The sequence below is a fragment of the Plectropomus leopardus genome, chromosome 8 (assembly GCF_026936395.1).
Source record: "Plectropomus leopardus strain MGB_pleo_1.0 chromosome 8, ASM2693639v1, whole genome shotgun sequence".
NCBI lineage: Eukaryota > Metazoa > Chordata > Actinopteri > Perciformes > Serranidae > Plectropomus > Plectropomus leopardus.
The window spans coordinates 18,055,006-18,077,533 of record NC_142183.1 but is presented as its reverse complement, the minus strand read 5'-3'; the positions used below and the strand labels follow the sequence as shown (position 1 = coordinate 18,077,533).

At 41.0% G+C, this 22,528-nt stretch overlaps 1 protein-coding gene across 3 annotated transcripts in view; it reads right to left on the bottom strand.

Moving 5' to 3' along the window:
- Window positions 1-22,528, bottom strand: part of pcdh11 (protocadherin 11) — a 152,421-nt gene that overhangs the window by 116,333 nt on the left and 13,560 nt on the right. For 2 of the 3 annotated variants that reach the window (XM_042493963.2, XM_088081017.1), the window contains exon 3: window positions 18,718-21,225. In XM_042493963.2, the coding sequence (XP_042349897.1) occupies window positions 18,718-21,225 (2,508 nt within the window). Of the gene's footprint in view, window positions 1-11,899; window positions 13,692-18,717; window positions 21,226-22,528 lie in introns of those variants that run through there. The other variant, XM_042493964.2, reaches the window with a different exon arrangement.

Below are 22,528 nucleotides of genomic sequence, written 5' to 3'. Positions count from 1 at the left end.
GCTGTGGGGCTGTCAGACCATCGATGGCAACGCTCTCGCTATCTTGTAACAGTCAAAGTCGCCCACACGAGAGATGAAGACAGCCACCTTACTTAACACACACACAAACATACAAGTGCACATAATGTGCATCACGAAAATGCCTTAGGGCTACAGACATGAGTAGTGTATCAGCAAAAGTTCATTGAATCACTGTAATCTTGGGCTAAATCTCTTCACTTGACGGATTAACTGGAATATCAAAGAACACAATGCAATATAACTAAACAGGGCTGATCAGGAGCTGCGATAGTGACTATGTATCCAGAGAACGAGAGATAGAGAGACAGAGAGGGAGGGAATGGGATCCGCTTCTTGCTCCCACTATTCCCCTCAAGGCAACGTCAGGATAAATCTTCTAAGGGATTATCCCAGCTACACAATGTTCTCTGTTCTGCCCATTGTATGCCTCTTTAAGCACAATTGATAAATTAGTTATTTATATTGTGGATGGATGAAAGTCAAACACTGGATTTTCTTTTGATTCGGCTGGTTTGGGAAGCATTACGAACAATGGGCTGCGTGTGTTCCTCCTGTGCCAGATCCCACTCAGTCGACGTTCATGAATCTGTATAAGATTGCAAATTGGAGTGTGGAAACTTTAGCATGCCAGAAGTTTTGCTTTTTTTATTGCCTAATTGTACCTTGCAGATATGGTTTTTGAGTACAGAACCATCAGCTGTGTTTCCAAGCTAAAGAAAGGGCACTCAGCCAGCAGGAGTTAGACAATACAATGCAGTTGAGATGCTCTGCTTCACTAATTTCAGTTCGCCTGCCAGCTCAATAGGGGCCCAAATCAGTCTTAAATGAGTTACACATGGGATCAGATATCTCTGTGGGAACCCTTCTGCTTTTAATTTAAGGTAAACTAATAGCTTCATTTATTTGTAATTAGAAAAAAATAATATCCTGCTTTAAAACTGTATCATGTTATCCACTTCCAACTGGCAGCTCACTCTTCAATAGTTCATGAATTTTAATTCATTTCGGTGGTTAGGCCAATCCCCCAGTTGTATGAAGCGACAGAGAGTTTTAGTCAAATTGAATTACCCTCTCTGTGTTTCACTGGTCTCACCCCCTACCGTCCTCATTTCCCTCATCATTCCACTCCTCCTCCTCTCTCCCTTTTCTCATTCCTTTCATTTTACCCTTCCTATGTTTCCTTATTTTACCCATGCCTTATAACTTCCTTAATTCCCTCATAGGCTGCCTCTAGACAGCAGCAAGTTGTATGTCTGTGTTTTAACTCTGCTTGCCCCCAGCACATGTAAATGACTTTGGTACTTGATGTTTGAAGAGAAAAAGATGAAGAAAAAAATCCCTAAGTGCAAAATCAAACAGATAAGAGGCAGGAATTTTCACTTTGCTGGGGAATGTGTGTCTTGACATGCACTGCCTTTTATGTTTTCCTTTTAAAGTAGTCAAGGACAGTTAGTTTTGGAGGCATTATAATCCTGAATGTTAAGGATACATTTATGGGTTTCCATTTCTGTGACATAAAGTCTTTTTTCAAGAGACATCTTATGGAAAGAGAACAGACATTGCTATAACTTTCACACTAAACCAAGCTGACGTGTACAGGTTGGCCCTTGTGTTATCACCCACCCCCATATGTGTGGCTCTGCGCTGTGGAAATAGTCTACGGAGTGATCATACATACATAAGCAACCTGCCACAGTCATATAATAAAAAACTGCTACAGAGGAAATATCTCACATGCCAGGGAGTTGGTCGCTTGGTGCATTTGAGGCTATACGACCACATGACCCACATTACACCAAGTCATTCAAATGACCTCTGAGGTGTTATCTCCAAAAGGCAAACATGGCAGCATTACCGCTCTCTCCTCCTTGCCAAGGATGCCAGAAAATATCTGACTTTGCAAAGATCCGGTCTCGCTGCATCGGCAAATCCACATTTTCAAGGTCAAATGTTGTATCGAGAATATGGGAGATAATGGTGTTACAATAAATTATGGGAATGCATCTCTTGCACAGTTCCAGACGAATAAATCGATGGCGGGACAGTCCTTAGCGATAAAAAGAGTGCCAGCATAGCATGTCCTATGGTACAGACGGCAGCAACGTGGCAAGACTTAAAAAGAGCATCACAAACAAAAGGGATAAGATTTGGTGTGAGTTAAGGTTAAAGGTACAGCGAGAATAAGATTATGAAACCTAGAGGGTTGAGAGGTTAGGGTCTGTCTTGTGATCCCTCTTAAGAATCTGTTCTTAACTTCTGGTATGGAGCACTTTGTCCTTCTCTGACCTGGATCATCAGCAGTAAACCCATTAGAAAGAGAACACCAGATGACAAATACCCCAGGATCATGCTGAGTATTCATCTGCCACATTTGTCTGAGTGACAAAGCATTTCCTGCTGGCAGGAGGGGTCATCTTACAGGGTTTCCAAGCTTGTGGCCAAAGGAGACGTCCTGCACATAACTCAAAATCTCTTGATCTTACTGACGATGTCCATCATCTATTAGCGTGGAGAGAACCACCATGGACATGTCCATCCAGTGAATCCCACTGATTCTTAATTGACATCGTCTGGGGGGAAACACTGGCCTCCATTTTTTCCCAGTGTGCGTCTAAGCCCTGAGACAAGCGTTAGTACATTGACAAGTGGATAAAACTCCATAACTTAACCGGAGAGACTGGACACCCCTGGCAATCTCTTTGTTGTGTCTAAAAATAGTGAGTCCCAGCGGTCTCTCTTGGAAAAAGCAGGCACACTTCATTATTTCATTTTATCCCCCCACTCTGATTTACATGCACACCAGAGGAAGAGTAATTTTTATCTGAGCGTCATGGCTGTGGCGAGGAGCTGTGTACTGATCCCCAGCAGAATAGCAAGACACAAAAACAAGCCAGAGATCCACTCGGCATATCCCAACCTCAAGAGGCAGACATGATACTCATGTATCCACGTGTCCCCCGAAGCATTAAAGCATACATGCATCATGTCAATGAGACCTGGACTAAGAAACTCTGCCTTTTCAGTCATCGTGTTAAATAATGAATCAAGGAGGTGAATGGAGTTAAATTTGAGATGAATTCAGGATACAGTGTTGCATCATCTTTTTTTCCGCTGCACTCAGCGTCATTCACTTGATGTTTTATTTTGCCTGTATGTGATGCATACTTAAGTACTCCGATGTATTTGCATATTCCCTGAGAAAGTATGAATAATTCTTTATTCATCTTATTGCATTGACTCACTGACATTGCCCTGCATTACAGCGCACTTTCATTGATAGTTGCCATTGAACTATTTGTGACCTCGGTGACTCGTCCTCTGTGCAGTCAGCACCCATAGAGAGAGCATAGCGATATAGGACACATGAGTAGCAGCATGCTGTGCACCATTCATCGATTACGCTGTATATCATATTGTTGTGTCCAGTTGGAGACAAATGAGACCAACCGAAGCGTGAAAATATGAGTCTTGTGGTTCCTATCTGCTAGTCGCATCCAGAAAATCATGTATAGGAAGAAATACACTTGTGGAGTTGCACTTTGATTTGTTACCAGAAATCTAAAGACCTTATGTCATGTAAAGAGGGAACAAACATGTTTTCTTGCACCTCCCCGGACAATAGTGTACTAAAAAATCAGGGCCTGCTCGCAGGTGTATTTAATCATCCTGACATGCTTCCAAAACACCTTATCAATGGCCAATGTTTGCATTGAGGAGGAATCCCACAAAAGACTCCCAGAGGATTTGCAGACATTGGTCGATGTGAGTCACTGGGGGGGTCAAACAAATGTGGTGTGCCTGGGTGACCTTAATCACTTCCAGGTTCATCCAGGCTCGGATTTCACTTGTGTGCCTTATTTCAGGTCACTGCCTCAAAGTCAAAGTAGGGCACAGTCATTATCTGAGGGAGCATAACACAATCACCCACACAATACAATAAGGTCGGCACAATTCACTGAAGTGTTGTCCATTACCTCTGGGCTTGAACACGCTTGCTCCATCACAAGCAGCGCCTGTCTATATGTGTGGAGCATTTGTAATATATGTAGTGAATTTGTCTGTAATACATGTGCAATTCTCCTGCATGCCTGGGTCGTTCCCTTTTTTTGCTGAAAACAGAGAATGTAACCCCAATCACGGCAAAACACAGGCTGAGAAAAACTGATTTGGAGAGAACACAGTGGAAATTCAAGAGTATAGTCAGGGACTCTTCAAAATAGAAAAAAAAAGTAGAGAATAAAATAGAAAAGAAAGTGATTACAGGCAAATGGGATTGAGGTGTTCTGATCCAGTTATTCTAATCACATTGGACTGGCTACAAATGTATGTATTGGGGAAGAAGACCTCAAACCAATCTGATTGTGAAAGTGGTCTTCTTTCAGTGGTTTTACTTGTAAAAGATAGAGAATCTCCAACACCCTCTCAGGAGAAACTGTAAATGAAGTCAGTTCTTTAAAAAAAAGTTACAGTTATAACCAAGACATAACTGCAAAGGGGTGTTAAAAAAGAGGTGTCTCAAGGGGTGTGAGAGAAGCACCAATTTCCCTTAAAATTCATGGCGCAGCATGATGTGAAGTCATATCACTTCATAATGACTGTCTGACCAGTCAAGCAACAAAGACCTCTGCAACAAAAAAAATGGGAAAAAACTGTCAGAATGACATGTAATAATCTGTCTGACTGATCTTGGGGAATGAGTTGCTGCTCTTTTTGAAGACTGCATGCACATAAATTCTTTATGACCATCAGTGAATATCACACACATTATTTAAGAAGACTCTTCAAAATATCTCTGATTCTATTATGCTTTCATGTTTCAAGCTCAAGCTATCTTTCCACTTTCATGCGGAATATGATCCCGGGGACTATAACTATATTTTAGATTATTGCTTACTGTATATTAAAAGCAATGTGCTATTCAGGTAAAGGTAGTGAAGAAAGTGGAGCTGCTTCTGATGGAGGGATGTGATTAGGTCAAAACTTTGTTAAAGGCTTAGAGATGTTTACCATTGTTTGCTGTGCAAGTTAATGCTGTGGTTTAGACTCAAAGAGCCTACAATGCCCTATCATCAGTGCAGGTAGAGATCCCAGCCATTAGAACGAGCTGTACAATGAGTGTTACCGCTAACTGGCATTAGCTTTTTGTGGTTCACCATCTATTATTCTGTGCTAATGGCTCTATGCATACCTCCAAGCTGATCTGCAGTTTTCATACACGTCTCAAGCACATGACATGCAGTGTATTTCTATTATGAGGAAGTACTAGCACGGCACTTATGACTTGAGAAAAAAAAATGTAATTACCGCATTAATCATAGCATGTATGACACAAAGATATCAAGCTGTGGATGTAGTTCAAATTAGAACGTGCAACGTTCACTTGTGGGTCTCATACAAACTGCTTTGAATGTAATCACATCTCCGTATTTTCCTCCAATGCTTGTTTCAGAGTGTTTTTCAAGCATTCACTTTGAACCCTTTCGCTTGTCACTGGATAAAGTGAGAGCACGGAAAAGAAAATCAGCATGCTATTGTGTATGTGCGGATTAACTTGCACTGTGTACATGTTTGAGCGGGATGCATTTGGGGCCTCTGCTTGTCTTTTGTGTTTCTGCCCCAGATTGAGCCTGACAGCCATGTACAATATCCTGTTATAGAACACAACCAAACAGACAAAGAGCGAAGGAAAGGCATCAAATGCTTCCGTTAAACAGTCCTCCCGTACGTGTAAACCTTTCCACAGTCATCCTACTTACGTCGTGGGAAGCTCTAATTAGTTAATGGGCTGATCTCATTAGACAAATGCTTTTGTTGCAGGTGTCCAGTCCAAGCTGAGAAGATTGCCAGCAGCATAAGGTTAGAGATGTGGGCTTAGGAAACCAATATAAACGACTTAATAGCTTATTTGCAGTCATGCATTGCTCACACTGCATGTGATCAGATATTGCAATGCCACAGTACAGTGAAGTGATATGTAGTCCACTCTTGCAAATAGCAGTTGTCTTGACATCACGTTTCCACTGTGGACTGAAATAAGAGCAACTGTTTTTTTCCGTCAGTCTTTCTTTTTTACTGTACAACACAGAAAAGAAAAGGGCTTGCCTCCATCTGTACTGAAAAGAGGTCAGCGCCCTCGCTGTTCAGTCCTGAAGTGTTACAGTTACCCTGGAGTAGATTTCCGGGTTCATAGTGTGAGTGTCATCGCATTGAAAAACAGGCAGCTTCAAACACTGAGTACTAATGGAGATATCACTCATGGGATGTCTTCTCGCTGCTGGATACGGCATGTCCACCACGCCAGAACAGGGGGTGTTTGAAATGCAGTGATTAGCGCAGTGTCCAGTTAATTTTAACAGGGTTTGCAATGGGACTAATCAGGAATTAAGAGTCGGCATCTACTTTAAATCGCCTTCTTTACGCATTCGTTGGGGGATACTGTCAGGATGGAAAAAGGCAATTGTCCGCGGTCTCCCGATTATCCCCTGCAAAAGCCTATAATCTGGCTGAAAGTACTTAAAGAGTCAAGCAGCAAAATAAACAACATTGATTATCATCCCACTGTTCTTTTTTTTTTTTTTTTTCTCAAAATGGACCATGCAGAGAGGGAGGGGATTGGAGGCTAAGGTTGCGCCTTCCCCCGTCAGCGCCATCTGCTTGGGCAAATGTTAAGGCAGGCTAAATACCCCCTGAGTCCTCTGTTCAAACCAGATTATCAGCTATTCTAAGGAGGCGGACGAGCATCTTATCGTCTCCCAATCTCTTTTACAAAAGCAAATCAAGAATTCTGTACGAGGATTACCAGGATTAAGGAGGACACAGACATGGCCCTCCTTGGACAACGTCTTAAGTTGTTGTCTTTCAGTCTGGCTACCTTCAGCATGCAAACATGGAGTGCCTGCATCACATTGTGCTTAACACACTCGAGATAAACCATCACTCTAGGAACAGTTTGTTTTTGTTATGAATGGTTAACATGTTGCCACAAAATAGATCCAACACTACACTGTTCTAATGCATTCATTTTTTGACTGTTTGAACTCATTTAGCGGTAGAGCTTGGTTACACTTCAGAAAAGAGCCTCCGCTTTACATAACATTGACAGCATCACATCGTGTTGAACAATGACCCACAGTGGGACGTGGCTAGGTTTGAAAACTGAATGCATTAGCCCCAACAACATGATAGATTGCTGGACAGGTTTTCCACTGTATGCTTCAAAGAGGATAAAATGGGGGCCAAATTTCAATGCAAATAACCTCTATGTGGCTGTAGCTTAGTCGCTGATTGTCCAGAGAATGCAGAAGCACCTGGTTGCTAAAATGATAAATACACTTTGCCTTCTCTTTGCTGTATTTGGTTTTGTGCTCGGGGGGATTAGTGTTAATTCTGCAGAGGCAAAACTGAGGTTGAAACCTTGTGATTACTTCAAAGAGGGGTGGGGTGAGGGAAATGGGGGAAGCGGGCGGCTCCTAAAGAATGCTTGTAAAGCTCACTTATCCCTACTGTAACAACCACAGTAACATATATTCTACAAAACAATCAAGCGTTGACAAAGCCATGCTAAAGAAGCTACATCTCCAAATATTTTGCGTGGCTATCATCCACGAGGGCATCATTAATCCTAGATGAGCCATCATAGTGGATTCTTTCACAGCACCTGGGATATTTTAGGGGAGACAGAGGCGCACTAACTGTCTCTCAGGCACACCACTAAAGCATATGCTCCTTGCACACTATCAGCAACTACTGTTTTAGATCACACTTTTAACAAGGAACAAACAATTGTACAAGCAATCGATGTTCCTCAGATCCCCGCTCCACAGTCACACCTCGTTTAATCAACAGAATTGTTTTCAATGAAAACAATCTCCGGGCTGTAGAGCTACTCAGTGTCTGAGAAAGAACCACTCGGCGGGCTTCCACACTGATTTGATTGTTGCACACACAAAGGTAGCTAGACCACCGCAGCTATGGGGGATGATTGAATTATTCAGTTTGGCAGAGATTTGGCAGCAATTGTGTGGAGTGTTGCCTTGAGTGGAGTGCAACAAAAAGACAGCATCTTCTTGTTTCCTGCACCACTGCACCGCACATGCATAAATAGCCCCTGCTTAGGCAGTCAGTATCGCTCCAGGACAACTTCACATTATACCCTAAACATGCTTGCTGCTCGGCTAATTGACCTACACCTCTCTTAGCATTAAATGATCATTTTTAAGTATTTACCATATTTATATTTGAACATTTAAATGAGAGGCATGTAGAAGTAAAAAAAAAAAAAGCCAAAATTTGCAGTTTCACAACCTAATTGCCAAGATGAATATTGGCATTGTACAATTCTTTTTGTTGTTTTTGGCATTGTTAGTTTCTGCAAACCACAGATTTGCAACATTATTACAAATCTGTTATCTTGTAGCAAACATGTTGAAACTTTTAGTTTCTCTCCATTTGAATAATGCTGTAGTTAACATATGGTCACGTTCAGGCACAAAATACTTGGCTATGGTTAGAGGAAGATTATTTTTGGCTTCAACTACCGGGTTTTGGTGCCACAAATTGAAATTCAGCGATGTCCTGCTAACAAAAAAATAATATTTTGCCAGAACACACTAATTTCTGGTGGCAAATCACAGCTGGAAATGCAGTTATGTTCTGCAGCAATGACTTGCTAAAAACAACTTAGTATTTATTGTAAAATTGCAGCTGCAAGTGCTTTAATGTTCTGATAAAAAACACGTTTTGGTGGTAAAATCACTGTGAAAATGCACTGAGCCTCGCAGCAATGCCTCGCTAAAAAAAACTCAGTTTGGGTCATAAAATCGTAAATGTCCCATTTAAGGCACCCAGTTGCAGTGATATCCCACTTAAAAGCCCCTAGAATTGGTGGAACAATTGTTGCAGGAGTTGATGATTTCACGCAACAACGTCTTGCTAAAAAAACACAGTTTAGCTGTTTGGTTGTCGTTGGTCCCAAACAGCAGTCTGCAGTTTGTCAGCCATATTGCCTTGGTGTCCCACCTTCCACCATCCCCTCCACCTCCAGAAGTCAGCTCATATACGTGTTTTCAGAACTAGGTCACTAGAAATGTTGATATGATACAAATGGAACATAAAAATGTAATGTGTCTATGGTTTGCTGAAACATACAGTACAATGCCAGATTTTGCTTCCGGCAACTGGGCTGAGTTCCATGTTTAATACACCTTCATGTATCTGATGCCACCACTAAAAACACACAGATGTCTAGGATTTTATGAAGGCTTTGAGTTGCTGCCAAAATCAGCATAGTCACATTCACAACTTGTAAAGAGGGACAAACAAATCTGTACAGACTTTCAATCACCGATTTCATGCACGTTTTGAGAAATGTGATAAAATACCCTGAATAGCGCTCAGATTACTCACTGCACATAGCTTTTAAAAAGTTAGCTGAGACAGCAGCTGCAGCAATCTTTAATTTTAAACAATCTGTAATCTTGAATTGTCACTCTATACCGTCTGCAGCGGATGACTGCGATCTCGGCGGAGGATGTGAGTGACTAGTAAAATCAATGTAATGTGAAGAAAAAAATGGGTTTTGCCATCTCAATAGCTTTGCTGCAATGTTATCCACATGAATAACGAAAAGGTTCCAGGTTTATGTTACATTTATCAGAGGGAAAGAATTGATAACCAGGGCAAGGTACTGATTGCACTGATTGTTTTCTCAAGGTTGTGGAAAGTCACTTGGCCAACTATGTACCCTTTTTTTGCAGAATGACAGACTTTTAATGTGGTTTCTGATTAATCTTGCTTATTATTCATAACTTATATAACAGAGTAATAAATGTATGCTTGGTTACTGCAGTGCATCTAAAGGTTTTATATTACAGGAAACTGCTGCATCACATGCTTTACTGAAATAGCCACACTGTGAGTAGTGAAATAAAGCAAAGAAAAGAAAAAAATACAATTAATGAAGACCATATGGATAGCCTCACCACCACTGCAAAATGAATTGCTGCATGTGTCTGTGCGGGTTCCTCTGCACGGTTCTGTGTATGCTGTTCCATCTGCAGACATATCATTGCATTAAATGTAATCAAACTTACTCTATGTAACTAGCTTCCTGGACTATTAGATGAAATAGAATACAGTGTCCTCATAAATCATGGATCAATATGTCAGTGAAAAACTCTCAAATCACTTTGGTCAATGACATGCTGCAGTACAACCATGGGACAACCTTTAAAAATCACTTTATAGATGGTAAAAAAATCACGGGGAATGCACTTCATGCGAGCTGACCAAAATCACAAACACACACCGAGAGGTGCAACAACTGCAAATTTCTGTGGGAACAGAGAAGCAACAACAAAATGGTCCAAAGACATAGCAAAGACATTTCCTGTTATAAACCAAACCAGCTACTCCTGTTTCCACTAAATCTACAATTCCTTTCCTGCCATCCCTTCTTTCTCACCTTTGACTTTGCACTCTGAAGCAGACGAAAAATCCATTTATCGCCCACTCTATCTTCATGCACGAATGTTAAGACTCATTAATGCTGTGGCTTTGTTGGGGTGTTTTTTAAATTTATTTATGGCTCATTTGAAAACATTTCATTACCTAATTATGCATAACATGAAAAAATCAAATCATAATTTATCTAGCTCAAAGAGATATAACTACCGTATGATCTAGCCGAGCTTCATGTTTTTCAAGTAAGAACGAGGCGTTTAGCAGGTTTACATTCATCTAATAATAGAAGGCTGACATTTATGCACTCTCTATATGAGAAGGCTCTACTTGAGTGTGCACCATTTTCTCAAATCACCAAGGACACTTTCCCCGAGGGAACTGATTAGCTCTTTCTCAGTTTTAAAATATGAAGTAACTTTGATAAGCAATTAAACATTTTCTGTTGTCTCTACTCTGGCTTTGTTTAATGCCTTTCAAGTCTGTATTTTTGGATCAAATCCGCATAAACACTGCATAACACAATGTTAGAGCGGCGGTTATTGTACCCTCTAGCATCAATCTTCCTCTCAGATGTGTAAAACTCTGTGTTTGTGCACTACTGTACATCATAATAGCAGGGCTATCATTATCAAATGATCATTATCAGCTCTCATGGAGGAGAAACAAAAAAAAAAAGTGTTCCAAAAAAAGCTTTTCTTCTGCTGTTTTCTGTCTGTGTACTTCAAAGGATGTGCTCCCACCAAATTTCCATAACTTTTTATCTGTAATCTGTTCCTAATGAGCGATGTATATCTAAACCATTTCTTCGTCTCTCTCTCTCTCTCTCTCTCTCTCTCTCTCCTATGTTGCAAAATGTAGAAGAAAAGGAGGTATGGGCAGTTTTCCTAACTCTGAAATGAGCCAATTAATGGTGTCCAAACAAACACAGCTACGCATACGTCTACAGGCCACAGCCAGTTTGACATGTACTATATGCTAGTGGCTATAAGAGAAATAAATGATTATTTTACAACATGTATTCCTGTTCAGGAAACAGATACAGTACAGTGTGCAGAAAACTGGCTGAGTGATGCAGACTAATATCGAATGCTCCAAGCAATGAATAAGAAGAGTCATCAAAATATGCAATACAATGCAAAAGACTTTAATAAATTTCAGAAGCGCACACATACATAAACAAAACATTTACAGTTTTCTCCACACTGGCAAATCAAATTCAATTACAAAGATCATGTAAGGTGCATATTGTACTTCACATTGAATAAAAGTGAGGTTGTCTGTCTCCCTTACAAGGACAAAAGCTCTCCCCATGTATGAGTATTTTTTTTTCTTTTCCCCAAAGATCAGGCAAAATCTAATCATTACACAGTGCTAGGATGCTATGTATATTTCATACTGTGGCTCCTACGCAGTAGTGAATACATTTGATACCATAATTACATGAATATACCTCATTCAATAATAACAACCTGCCTTACAAAGAGGCGACACACATAAAATTAAAAGCTTTAAAATAGACATAGTCTTTAGAACCATGACAAGACTGGAACAAAATCAAAAAGGCTCCCGGTCCATGCAGTAATTGCATTTAACTATATATAGTCTGGCAATAGGGGAAACAGCCTCTGGTCCAGTCCATCTGTACATTTCTAATTGAATACACAGGCTATGTCCATTTTAATGACTCTAATTCTATGTTGTTATATGTATGTACTGTAGGTGCCTTTTATGCCTTACCTATCGAAGCAGTCGTTAGCTTACCAATTAACAGGACTATTGAACAACAATGCTGCTAACCCATCAAGCCATTTACTGGTGTATACTGTAGAAAGTATTCTAGTCAGGACGTACTGTACCATAATGATTCTAAAGGTGTAGAAACAGTAGAAGCAAAATGATGCTCTGAACAAAAACGCCTAAGAAGTAGTAAGTGCACCATAGTGGATTTTCTGTCAAATGCTAACTTATTGCTGTTTTTCAACTGAAGCCTGGATTACCTTTTCATTTTGGTGTTCGATGTTCTTCTTGTCAGAAAATTTCTTTTGTCAGTGTAAATAAGTGCACAAAGTCCAGTCATTTTTGCTTAAGCCCGACAACTCATTTTAAAGACTGCCTGAGGATATTTTTTTTTTTGCCATCTGGAGTCATTTTAACGTGGATCTCACAGGTTAAATCACTTCCGAATTGAAAGCGACACACAAAAAGGTCAGGCTTAGAGCTCTTCAAATCTGCCCTACATAAACAGCTTTTGATTATAACCCCAGCAGTTAGTCCCTTGTGATTGTGGCTTAGCTCAAAGTATTAAACTTGTCCCGCCATTCCTCGCGCTGTTATAACAGCATGGCGATCTGTTGTAAAGCACTACAAATGTGGTCGTATTGTGGGGCCATGCATATTTCTGTAGTACTCTGCAACTAACCATGCTGTCAGTGGCATCCAAAGTGGGACAGAAAGAGGCGAAAGTTGACAGAAAAGGTTCACTGTGATGTGGGCTCAATACTAATGTAAGCCTACAGGTTGTAGGCCTTGCAGCATAGATACACTAGAAGTCATTAGTTCCATGAGCAAGCCCAAAATAGAGCAATGTCAAATGATACAAAAAAAAAAATCAGAAAGTTAAGAAAATAAAATGGCCACCAGGCAGTTCTGAAAACAAGGCAAAGAAATGGGATCAATAAATATAAACACCATCAACTCTGTGATAGATATACATACATACATATAAACATACTTTACAGATCTACCGACTGTATTTGACACCTATTTTACAGAGTGGGTGCTGGAGAGGGACGTTTTTTGAGTGGGGTTCAGGGCATACAGTATCGTCCTCATTGACACAGGTAAGTAATAGCATGGGACTCAATAAAGCATTTCAAACTTCCAACAGATTCACAGGAGGAGCTTTGTCAAGTTTCAGGCAGGCAACATGAAGTGCCTCTCTCTTTTTCTGAGATTTTTTTCCCCCTTCCAAGTTCATCTTTTCTCTCGATTGTACGAAAAGGTGGGGTTTGAGGCTGTAGAGACAGTAAAGTACTTGTTTCACCTCTTCAGTTCTCGCCTTCCTTCTTTCCTCCCTCTGCCCTCTCTCTCTCTTTTCTCTCTTTTCTCGCTTTAGGTAGTGGGAGCTAGAGATTGATTTTAATCCTGTGGGAGCGAGCTGTACCTGTGCCACAGAGTGTGCCATAGTGTGGTGGTTTCAGTGCCGTCTCCTGAAATATAGAGAGACAGACAGATATAGGGAGATTGTAGTTACAATATCATCGAGCTCTGAGCAGCCTAAGCTGTAGCCTTATCAGTGTGAGGCTACACTGAACACTGAATAAAAAATCTCCGAAGAGAGTGTAAAAGATAAAAAAAAGAAAGAAAAAAAAGCATTCTTCAAGGCACGGCTGGCAATCAAGTCATTATCTTGTCAGGTTTCCTTGAAGAATGCTACAAGTGTCACAAGCTTGTGCATTTTTCCTGTACTTATCAGAGCATGCAATCTTATCCAATTATCACTCCCAATTTGTCTTTTTGTCTCCCACCACACTAGTGCAGCACTCTTCATTTCCCCTCAAAAAAAGCCATTTGGATCAATTTAGGCCCACTCTTTCTTTCGGACCCTTGCCAGTGGGTCCTCTGATATGTACAGAATATTTTGTTGTTCCTAAGAAGGTTAGCAGCACATCTGCCAGTATCTGAATCAGGAAGAATCTGACCTGATAGTGCTTACATTAGCAAGGCACAGTGATTACAGATGCAATGACTCAACAGAAAACGACAACAACAAAAAAAAGGATGATAGTAAAATAAAATAAAGCCCTACATAACCAGTCGCTAGGATTTAATACCACGATCAGATTTGATTAACAAGCCTAGTTAGCCTTTTAAAATCACGGCTTCCTCCCCTGGCTATGCACCCACTATGAGTCAGCACAAGCGCTTTGTCATCAGACCATGGGTGGCTAGTGTGAGAGGCCCATACCTTCACCCACACAAATAAAAGACGAAATGCAAAGTATTCGCCACCGCCCTCCAATGCATTTCTAATATGATCTTTTATTATAAAGATGATAGAATAAATTGCATTATAAATAAGGCTTAACTACAACATTTATAGTCTGGAGCAGTGGTTCCCAGCCGGTCCAGTTACAGGGTCCAAGATTTCCTTTTAGTCATTAGTTCAAGGTCCACACATTAGATAAATTACCACTTACTCAATTTTATTTCACAACATGTAAGCATACTGGCTTAAAACACAAATAGATTAATATAATTGCAATTATGACGAGAAACAGCAGTACAAAATAAAACTTATGTGCAGGAAATTCACTGTACTAAAGTATGTTTTTTACAAACTTGTGACATTTATGAGTCATTCAGAATGGATACACAACCCTATTTTGGACTGCAACCCACCAGTTGAGAACCACTGGTCTAGAGGTTACACTGTAAAAAGAAGCTTTTTCTTTTAACTTAGAAAAAAAAATGTGTTGAGGCTACCTTAAAATCTGAAGTGGAAAAAATGTGAGAAGACAAGTTGAAATAATTTTGTAATGATTCATACTGTCTTCTCAAATTCAGTAAACTTAAAAATTTAATGCAGCTCCGACACCAAGTTTTATTTTATTTTTTTAAGTTAAAAGAAATAGTTTCTTTTTACAGTGCATGTAATCAAACTGCAATGTATGTAGCACTACAAAAACACTAACTGCAGCTCCTCCTATATAGAGTCATAGGGTGTTAGTTTTTCGTGACCCTATACGTGCTCCGTGGACCCTGAATTACGGACCAAACAAAAGAATGTATTTGCGTTTTTTATTCCCTCCATATTCATGGTGATGTCTAAGATCACTCAAGCAGGGTGGTACTCATTTGATCTGCCTCCGCTGAAGCACATACTCTCACAAGAGCTCCTCATCACTGGAGGCAGATTGACCTCTAATATCACGGGGTAGGGGTTAAAGGAAAATGATGAGATGCGTAAAAAAAACTGGGAAGAGAGGAAAAAGTGGGGGTGGAGGGGCTCTCTCTGTATAATGAAGCCATATGGTGACACAAATCTGTGGTCTCTGAAGTATTTTTACAAGCTCTATTCTTTATCAGCTACATCTGTAAAGTCCCTGAAAACATTTTGCTGACCTTCAACCGTAATCATCTCCTCCTGCGTGCCCTCCACATCGTTATTCCATGGGTGGGCTTTTTGTCTTTGCTTTATTTTCAGCTGCTTTAGGTGCGTGGGAGGGTGTGGGGCAATGAGAGATCACTGTAAAGGCACTAAAGCACCATCTGTCACTGTGATGAGCCAAAAGGAAAACACGACAACCTGCCTGTGATCTTTGCTTTTTGGACCTCTGGTGTCAGGGTTTAGGTTCAAGAGAGGCCGAATCACTGGCATTGACCGACCAGATTCAGCTTTTGTTTTAACAGTCACACTTGAAAAAAAAAATCTCTTCTAGAGCGCTTAAATATTCTCTCTTTTGTACCTCCTCGGATGAAAGCAGCTGCCACACTTTTTGAAGGAGTGTCCTTCTTCAGACTTTAGACGGAGACGAAATCAAGCAGAGATGAAATTATAATAGCTTTGACAAACAGGACAGCTGGTCATCTTGTCACATCACTTCGGATCCTGGGAACGTGACTCACCCAAGGATAGTACGTGGCATCGCTGATAATCTTAAAGGACGGCTGCCTTTTTTCTTCTGTCTTATCAGCCTCATTCGAAACCTAATTACGGTGATTTTAATCATACTGTATTACGAGTGATTAACCCTTTAGTGCATTTAATTAACCTTTGCAGCCACCGATTCTCATCAGGCAAAGCTTCATGCTACTTTTTTTTTTCCATGACACAGGCTTTAAATAAGCACACTTAAAACTGGTGGGAAATCTAATGTCTAAAGTGGGAGGCATCACTTGTCAATTGCTCAAGGGGACAGAGAAAATTTGATGTATTATCAGCTTAACATCGCTGAAGATATGCTTGGTGAGTAGAATCAATGAGGACATATTTTTCTTGATAATATTCAAATTCTGGGAGTGTGTGACTCCCAAATATGATCACATTATACAGATAAAACCTGACCTCTCTTAGAGAAATTAATACATATATAGTACCTGTGAAATAAGCTGATTCAAACAGAGCCTGAAGATTTTGTAGCATGTTTACTAATCATAAATTCATTGATTTTAAATTATTCCGACAAAAATACTCCACTCTGATCAGCAACCTAAGTGAAAATCAATTTAAATCCTTGATGCATAAAATTCATGACGGATAATAATTCAGAATTGTAGAACACAGACGGAATATTTCTGCATATTTCAGGGCAGTCGCTTGCAGTAAGAGGGGAAAATCATCCTGACAACTCGTCAGTGTGTCATATAAACACATTATGAATTAAATCTTTGGTACCAAGGGCATGTAGTTGGCTTATGTATAATGTACCATGGCAGAGCATAGCTTTTAACCAGGATTTCAAATAAAAGGTGGATGAAGGGAATGACTATCAACTCTGTGTGGGTGTCTTCATAAATTATCCTAAGCACAATACTTCACGGGATCAACAGTCATTTATCAAAACTATGCCATGAGGAATTTGAACGCTTGCTAGATGTCACACAGAAGCGTACTGGGAGGGAAAAAGACAGAAATGAACCAAAGATCTGAAAACTGTGTGCAATGTGAGGCTAGACGCAAACAAAAGCAAGCACCTCATCAAACAAAATCAATTATTGATGCAATATCATGAAATTGACCCAGAATTGGATGAATGGCAGTTGCAATAATTATGATCAAAACAGTGACAAAAATGAAAGCCAATGCAACCGAGCAACAACCAAACCCTCAACAAAATCACAAACAAATATGAAAAAAAAAAAAGAAAATCATGGCAAAAACCAACGAATTCAGCTGGATGGATGACAAAGAGGGAAAATATGAAAACACACCTATCGATATAAATAAATTACTACCCTCGTGCACAGACTAGTCAGCCTTGATTAGCTCCTTTGTGCTGGTGATAGCAGGTCAAATATCAACATGTACGTACTCTGCCATGTGTTAGGGATACATTGATCCTTAGTGTCGTCTTCAACACAAACTGCAACACAGACCTTTGTTGTGATGTCATTACAGCCTTTCCTGTGTGAGGTAATTTAACAGAATGTAAAGAATGTGTATCTACATATGCCGTTTATAACAATAATTGGGGTCATTAAAGTAGAGCATTTATGGGCTAAATGCAACGTCGACCTGGCAAGCTTTTTATGGACTACTGCTCCCTTGGTGTTTAAGTATATTGGTCTCAAGGCTCTGCGTCACCTTGATCCCTATGACCCCCTCCCCCCACCACCCCAAGAAGTACTTAGTCTTCCCCACAGCGCTCTGCTCTGGCTGTCAGCACTGAGCAAGGCCACCTCTCTTTACCTCTGATTTACATTTATTTCCCTCGCCAGCTTTTATTTATTGGGGCACTTCGCATTTGGCACATATCTCTTACGGAATCATAAGCCCTTTGCTGTACCTTGGCATTCAAATGAGCTTCTCTCCCACAAAGCCTCACTGGCAAAGTGAAGACAGCACTTAATATTTTAAGGACACAAAAAGCAACAAAAAGTGGGACTATTTATCAAGTTGTTTGAGCACGTCCAGAGCACACTGTTTTACTTTTTGAATACCTGATGAATTGTCACTGTGGCTTCCATATTTATTTTTCGCTTTGCCTTGTTTAAACATGTCAGTCAAATATATTAGCACACAGCATCATTCGCCCTTGACCTCAAATGCATCAGTTCAATCATTGCCGCCTATCACAGGCTCTTCTAAATCAGGCTACATTGCCACCAACCACTCACAGTGAAGTTTAAAATAGCTAGCCATCATAATTGCCATGCTGCCATTACTCAAGCTTTTGAGCATTAAATTAACCTGCACATGCTTTTTTGTAAATGATTATGCAATTATGGCTGCTCACGAAGGAGGGTGAATGAATACATGAATTAATAACAATCAGTACAGTAAAAGGTTTGCTGTATGAATTGTGATAAATTACTTTTTTTTTTCTCTTTCGTTTTGTTGCACAATTTCTAAGTGCAAATGACATTCATGTAGACATGGTCATGGCCTGTGTGGGGAAATCCCCTGGCTCCATTCTGCCACCCTCCCCCCTTCACATCACCTACCACGGGACAGCAAGGGGAGTGTGAGTGGGGACTAGTGTGGGTGGGTTTAAAAAGGAAGTCATGAATTACCTGTCGGGTGGTGATTTGCCCCGCAGTCTTGAATCCCCCCTGACAGCTGCACTCTGAGACACTGTACGGGTCGGAGCTAGTCGATGAGCACTTGGAGAGTGAGTCACAGCCCACCACGAACGTGTTGTCCAAGGGGAGCTCCTGGATCACATGGTGTTTCTTCGGGGCCACTGGAGTCTCCGGTTTGATTTGAAATGTAGGCTGAGGGGATGCGGACTTGTAATGCTTGGCTAAATCTGGGCTGTCGGGTTTGAAGGTGGTGGGCGTGGTGGCCCAGTTGTACTTCCCCATGGTTTGCTCCTCTAACTCCACAGGGAGATCCAGTGTGCCATTAACATGCTCATGGGTGGGGTCGTCAGGCTTGGATTCATCTATGGTCACAAAGTTCAAGAGGAGACTCTTCGGGGATCGCTTCTTTCTCTTCTTCTTCTTCTTGATCTGACGGTTGTCTTGGTTGGGTGACACCCACTCGCCACTCTGCTTGCCCTTTTGTACCACTTTGTGTCTGGGTGTTTGTCTGCAGCGCACCAAGGCAGTCACAAATATCACCAAGATGACAGTCATGGTCCCTGCGATGATCGCGATCACAACAATCACATATCCGTTGGCTTGAGGTGTTACCTCGCTGTCCCCTATGTTACGATCCAAGGGTGTCTCCATACTTTTTCGCAGCTGCTCTTGGATAAAGGTAGCATTTGACACAGTGTCATTGACGAACAAGTGAATAAGTGCGATGGCATGTAATGACTCAGGCTGACCTAGATCTTTGACCTTGACGACCAGCCTATGCAGTCCCTGATCAGCCGCCACTATTTTCTCCTGCAGTGTTATGTTACCCGTTGTTTTGTCGATGGCGAAGAGACCTCGAGGGGAGACCCTAGATGTGATGATGATGCTGCTGATAATGCTGTACTGCAGCTCAGCATTCATACCTGTGTCATTGTCAATGGCGAACACTCTGGTGACCACAGCGCCGGGGGTGGTGGTGGTTCGCACTAGGTCATAGGAGTAATTGGAGGATGGGATGACGAACACAGGGCGATTGTCGTTCACATCAACCACATTGATAGTGACCTTGGCGTAGGAGGAGCTTGGAGGCTGCCCCCCATCGACTGCCTTGACCATGAATGTGTAGGAGCTTTGCTGCTCCCTGTCAAAGGTAATATTGGGTTTGATCACGCCGGTTTGGGGGTCAATGATGAAATTGTCTTTCCCATTCAAAACAGACAGGGTTATAATCGCATTATCTCCAGCATCTGCATCCGTCACTGTGATTAAACCCACAGTTCCATAAAGAGGCAGGTTCTCAGGCACATAGAAGTTGTACTCAGGGTGTGTAAAAGCTGGGCTGTTGTCATTAAGGTCCTGGACGATTAGCCTGACAGTGACATTGCTCTGCAGGGACGTGGAGCCATTGTCCCTCGCTATGACAGTGAATGAGTACCTTTCCTGCTTCTCTCTGTCCAGGCGTTTGCCAACTGAGAGAATTCCTGACCGTCTGTCTATGTTAAACCCGTCAGGCGCATCAGGGCCAAGAGTATAAATAATCTCAGCATTATGTCCGCTGTCTGCGTCAGTGGCGCTGATTTTTATTAACTGTGTAGAGGGGTCATTGTTCTCCGGTATGGAAAGTTGGATTTCTGGCTGGGGGAAGATGGGTGCATTGTCGTTCTCATCCTTGATTTTAATTAAAACCATAGCTGAAGTGTTCAAAGGAGGCGTCCCCCTATCCGAGGCCACTATCTTAATTGCATATTCTCGAGTCGTCTCATAATCTAGGGGGGCAGCTGTCTCTAGTAAAAATTGATCATTAAAGACAGGCTTCAACCGAAAAGGAACGTCATGGTCAGTGTAGCAAGCCACTTTGCCATAAAGATCTGCATCCTTGTCGGTAACAGTGATGAGGGCTATTTTGGTGTTGAGAGGCGCATTTTCAGACAGCAGAACAGTCCCATTAACCAGGTTGATAATGTAGCGAGTGTCTATGGAGGGAACATTATCATTAACGTCTGTTACGTTAACAATCACGGTGGCTCTGGAGGGGGTGGAGCTGCCATCGCTGGCAAGGACGATGAGTTTGTGAACAGGAGTTACCTCCCTGTCCAGTGGCTGCTTCACAGTGATCAGTCCCGTAGAGCTGTCGATGGCAAAGTGACGTTTGGTTGAGGCAGAGATCTGGTTGCTGAAGGCGAAGTGGATCTGTGCATTGGAACCCAGGTCTGCGTCTGAGGCGTGAAGCTGAGCAACAGATGTCCCCATGGGTGCATTCTCTGGCACGGTGACCTCCAGCTCGCTGTCCTTGAAGACGGGGCGATTGTCGTTGACATCAGAGATGGTGACTTGGAGGATGGCAGTGCTGGACTTGGGAGGGTTGCCACCATCTTCCACCTTAATCTTCATGACAAAGGTGTCCTTCTGCTCACGATCCAGGTTCTGCTGCACGATAAGCTGCGGCCACTTGTCACCTTCAGGAGTCTCAATGATGTCTAAGCCAAACTCGCTGACACTCTGCAAAGACAAGACAACATTTTGAGTTGGATTTATTCTGTTTAGTACTCATTATATTCACATTTAAAAATCACATGCAACACAAGTTTTGAGTGTTGCTTTGACTGTTTTTATCTCATTTTTTCTTTATACAATCTCAGAACTGGTTTGTTATTGGTCTGATGCAGTGGTGGAGTGTAACTCAGTACATTTACTCAAGTACTGTGCTTAAGTACATTGTGAGGTAGGCCTGTTTGCACATTACTTTTACTAAATTTAGACTATTGCATAAAAAGCATTAAAAAAGTTTATAAAATTTATTTTTGTTGGATTTTTGTTGCATTGCATTTGTTTTTGTTGCATTTTTGTTTGTTTTATTTTTGCTTATGTTTTGTGAATTACAGTTTATACAAATACAGCATAAAAATAAATAAATTGGCAAATAAATGGACAACTATTCTGTTTTCTAATTTGTATTAAATTTCTTTTATTTTAGGTTTTTCTTTGGGTGTTTTTATTATTTTTTCTGAATTGATTACTTTTACTTTAATACTATAAGTACATGTTCATGACTATACTTACTCTCACTTAGGTACAATTTTCAATGCAAGACTTTCACTTGTAAGAAAAGAGACATGTGGTAAAGGATCCAAATACTTCTTCTGCCATGGTCTGATGAGGACAAGCCTCTGAGGGCAACAGCCAATATTGTGGGGGTTCCGGTACAGCTAGCAAATATCTTGGCCAAGACTCCCTCTTTCATGTGCAGATCATTTTGACTAATCTCTATGAACAGATATCTGCATAATAATTCTGATAAAAGAAAGCTAATTAAAAGCTAAATCTTCAGATGATAGTCAAAGGGTCCAGAGATTGCATTTGGCCAGTGTGTTCCATGTAATGTGCTCTCAATGTGGACTGTTTACCTGCCATTCAAAAATGACTGGTCAATACGAATCGGATTACAATTGAACAGAAACCAGAATGCCTCTGATAAGAAAACCTTGTGCCATTGCCTAGAGATTCTGCATACATATGTAGATGATGTTATTTTCTATATGACCTGAAGGTCTAAGGTTCGAGGGTTCCATATGCTGTGCAAATTGTAAAGCAATCACTGACCCTTAAAACCATGAGTAAGAATACCACAGTTTCATAGAGTATTAAAGAAAGGTACAGATCTCTGCAGTGATGTAAAATATGTTCTACAGCATTCCTCCTATTTTTTTCAGATTTGTTAATTGTCTTAGAAAGCCATACAGCTTGTTGAGGTATTTCCTTAGGTTACTTACATTCATTTGTAACTGTTCTCGGGATCAGGCTT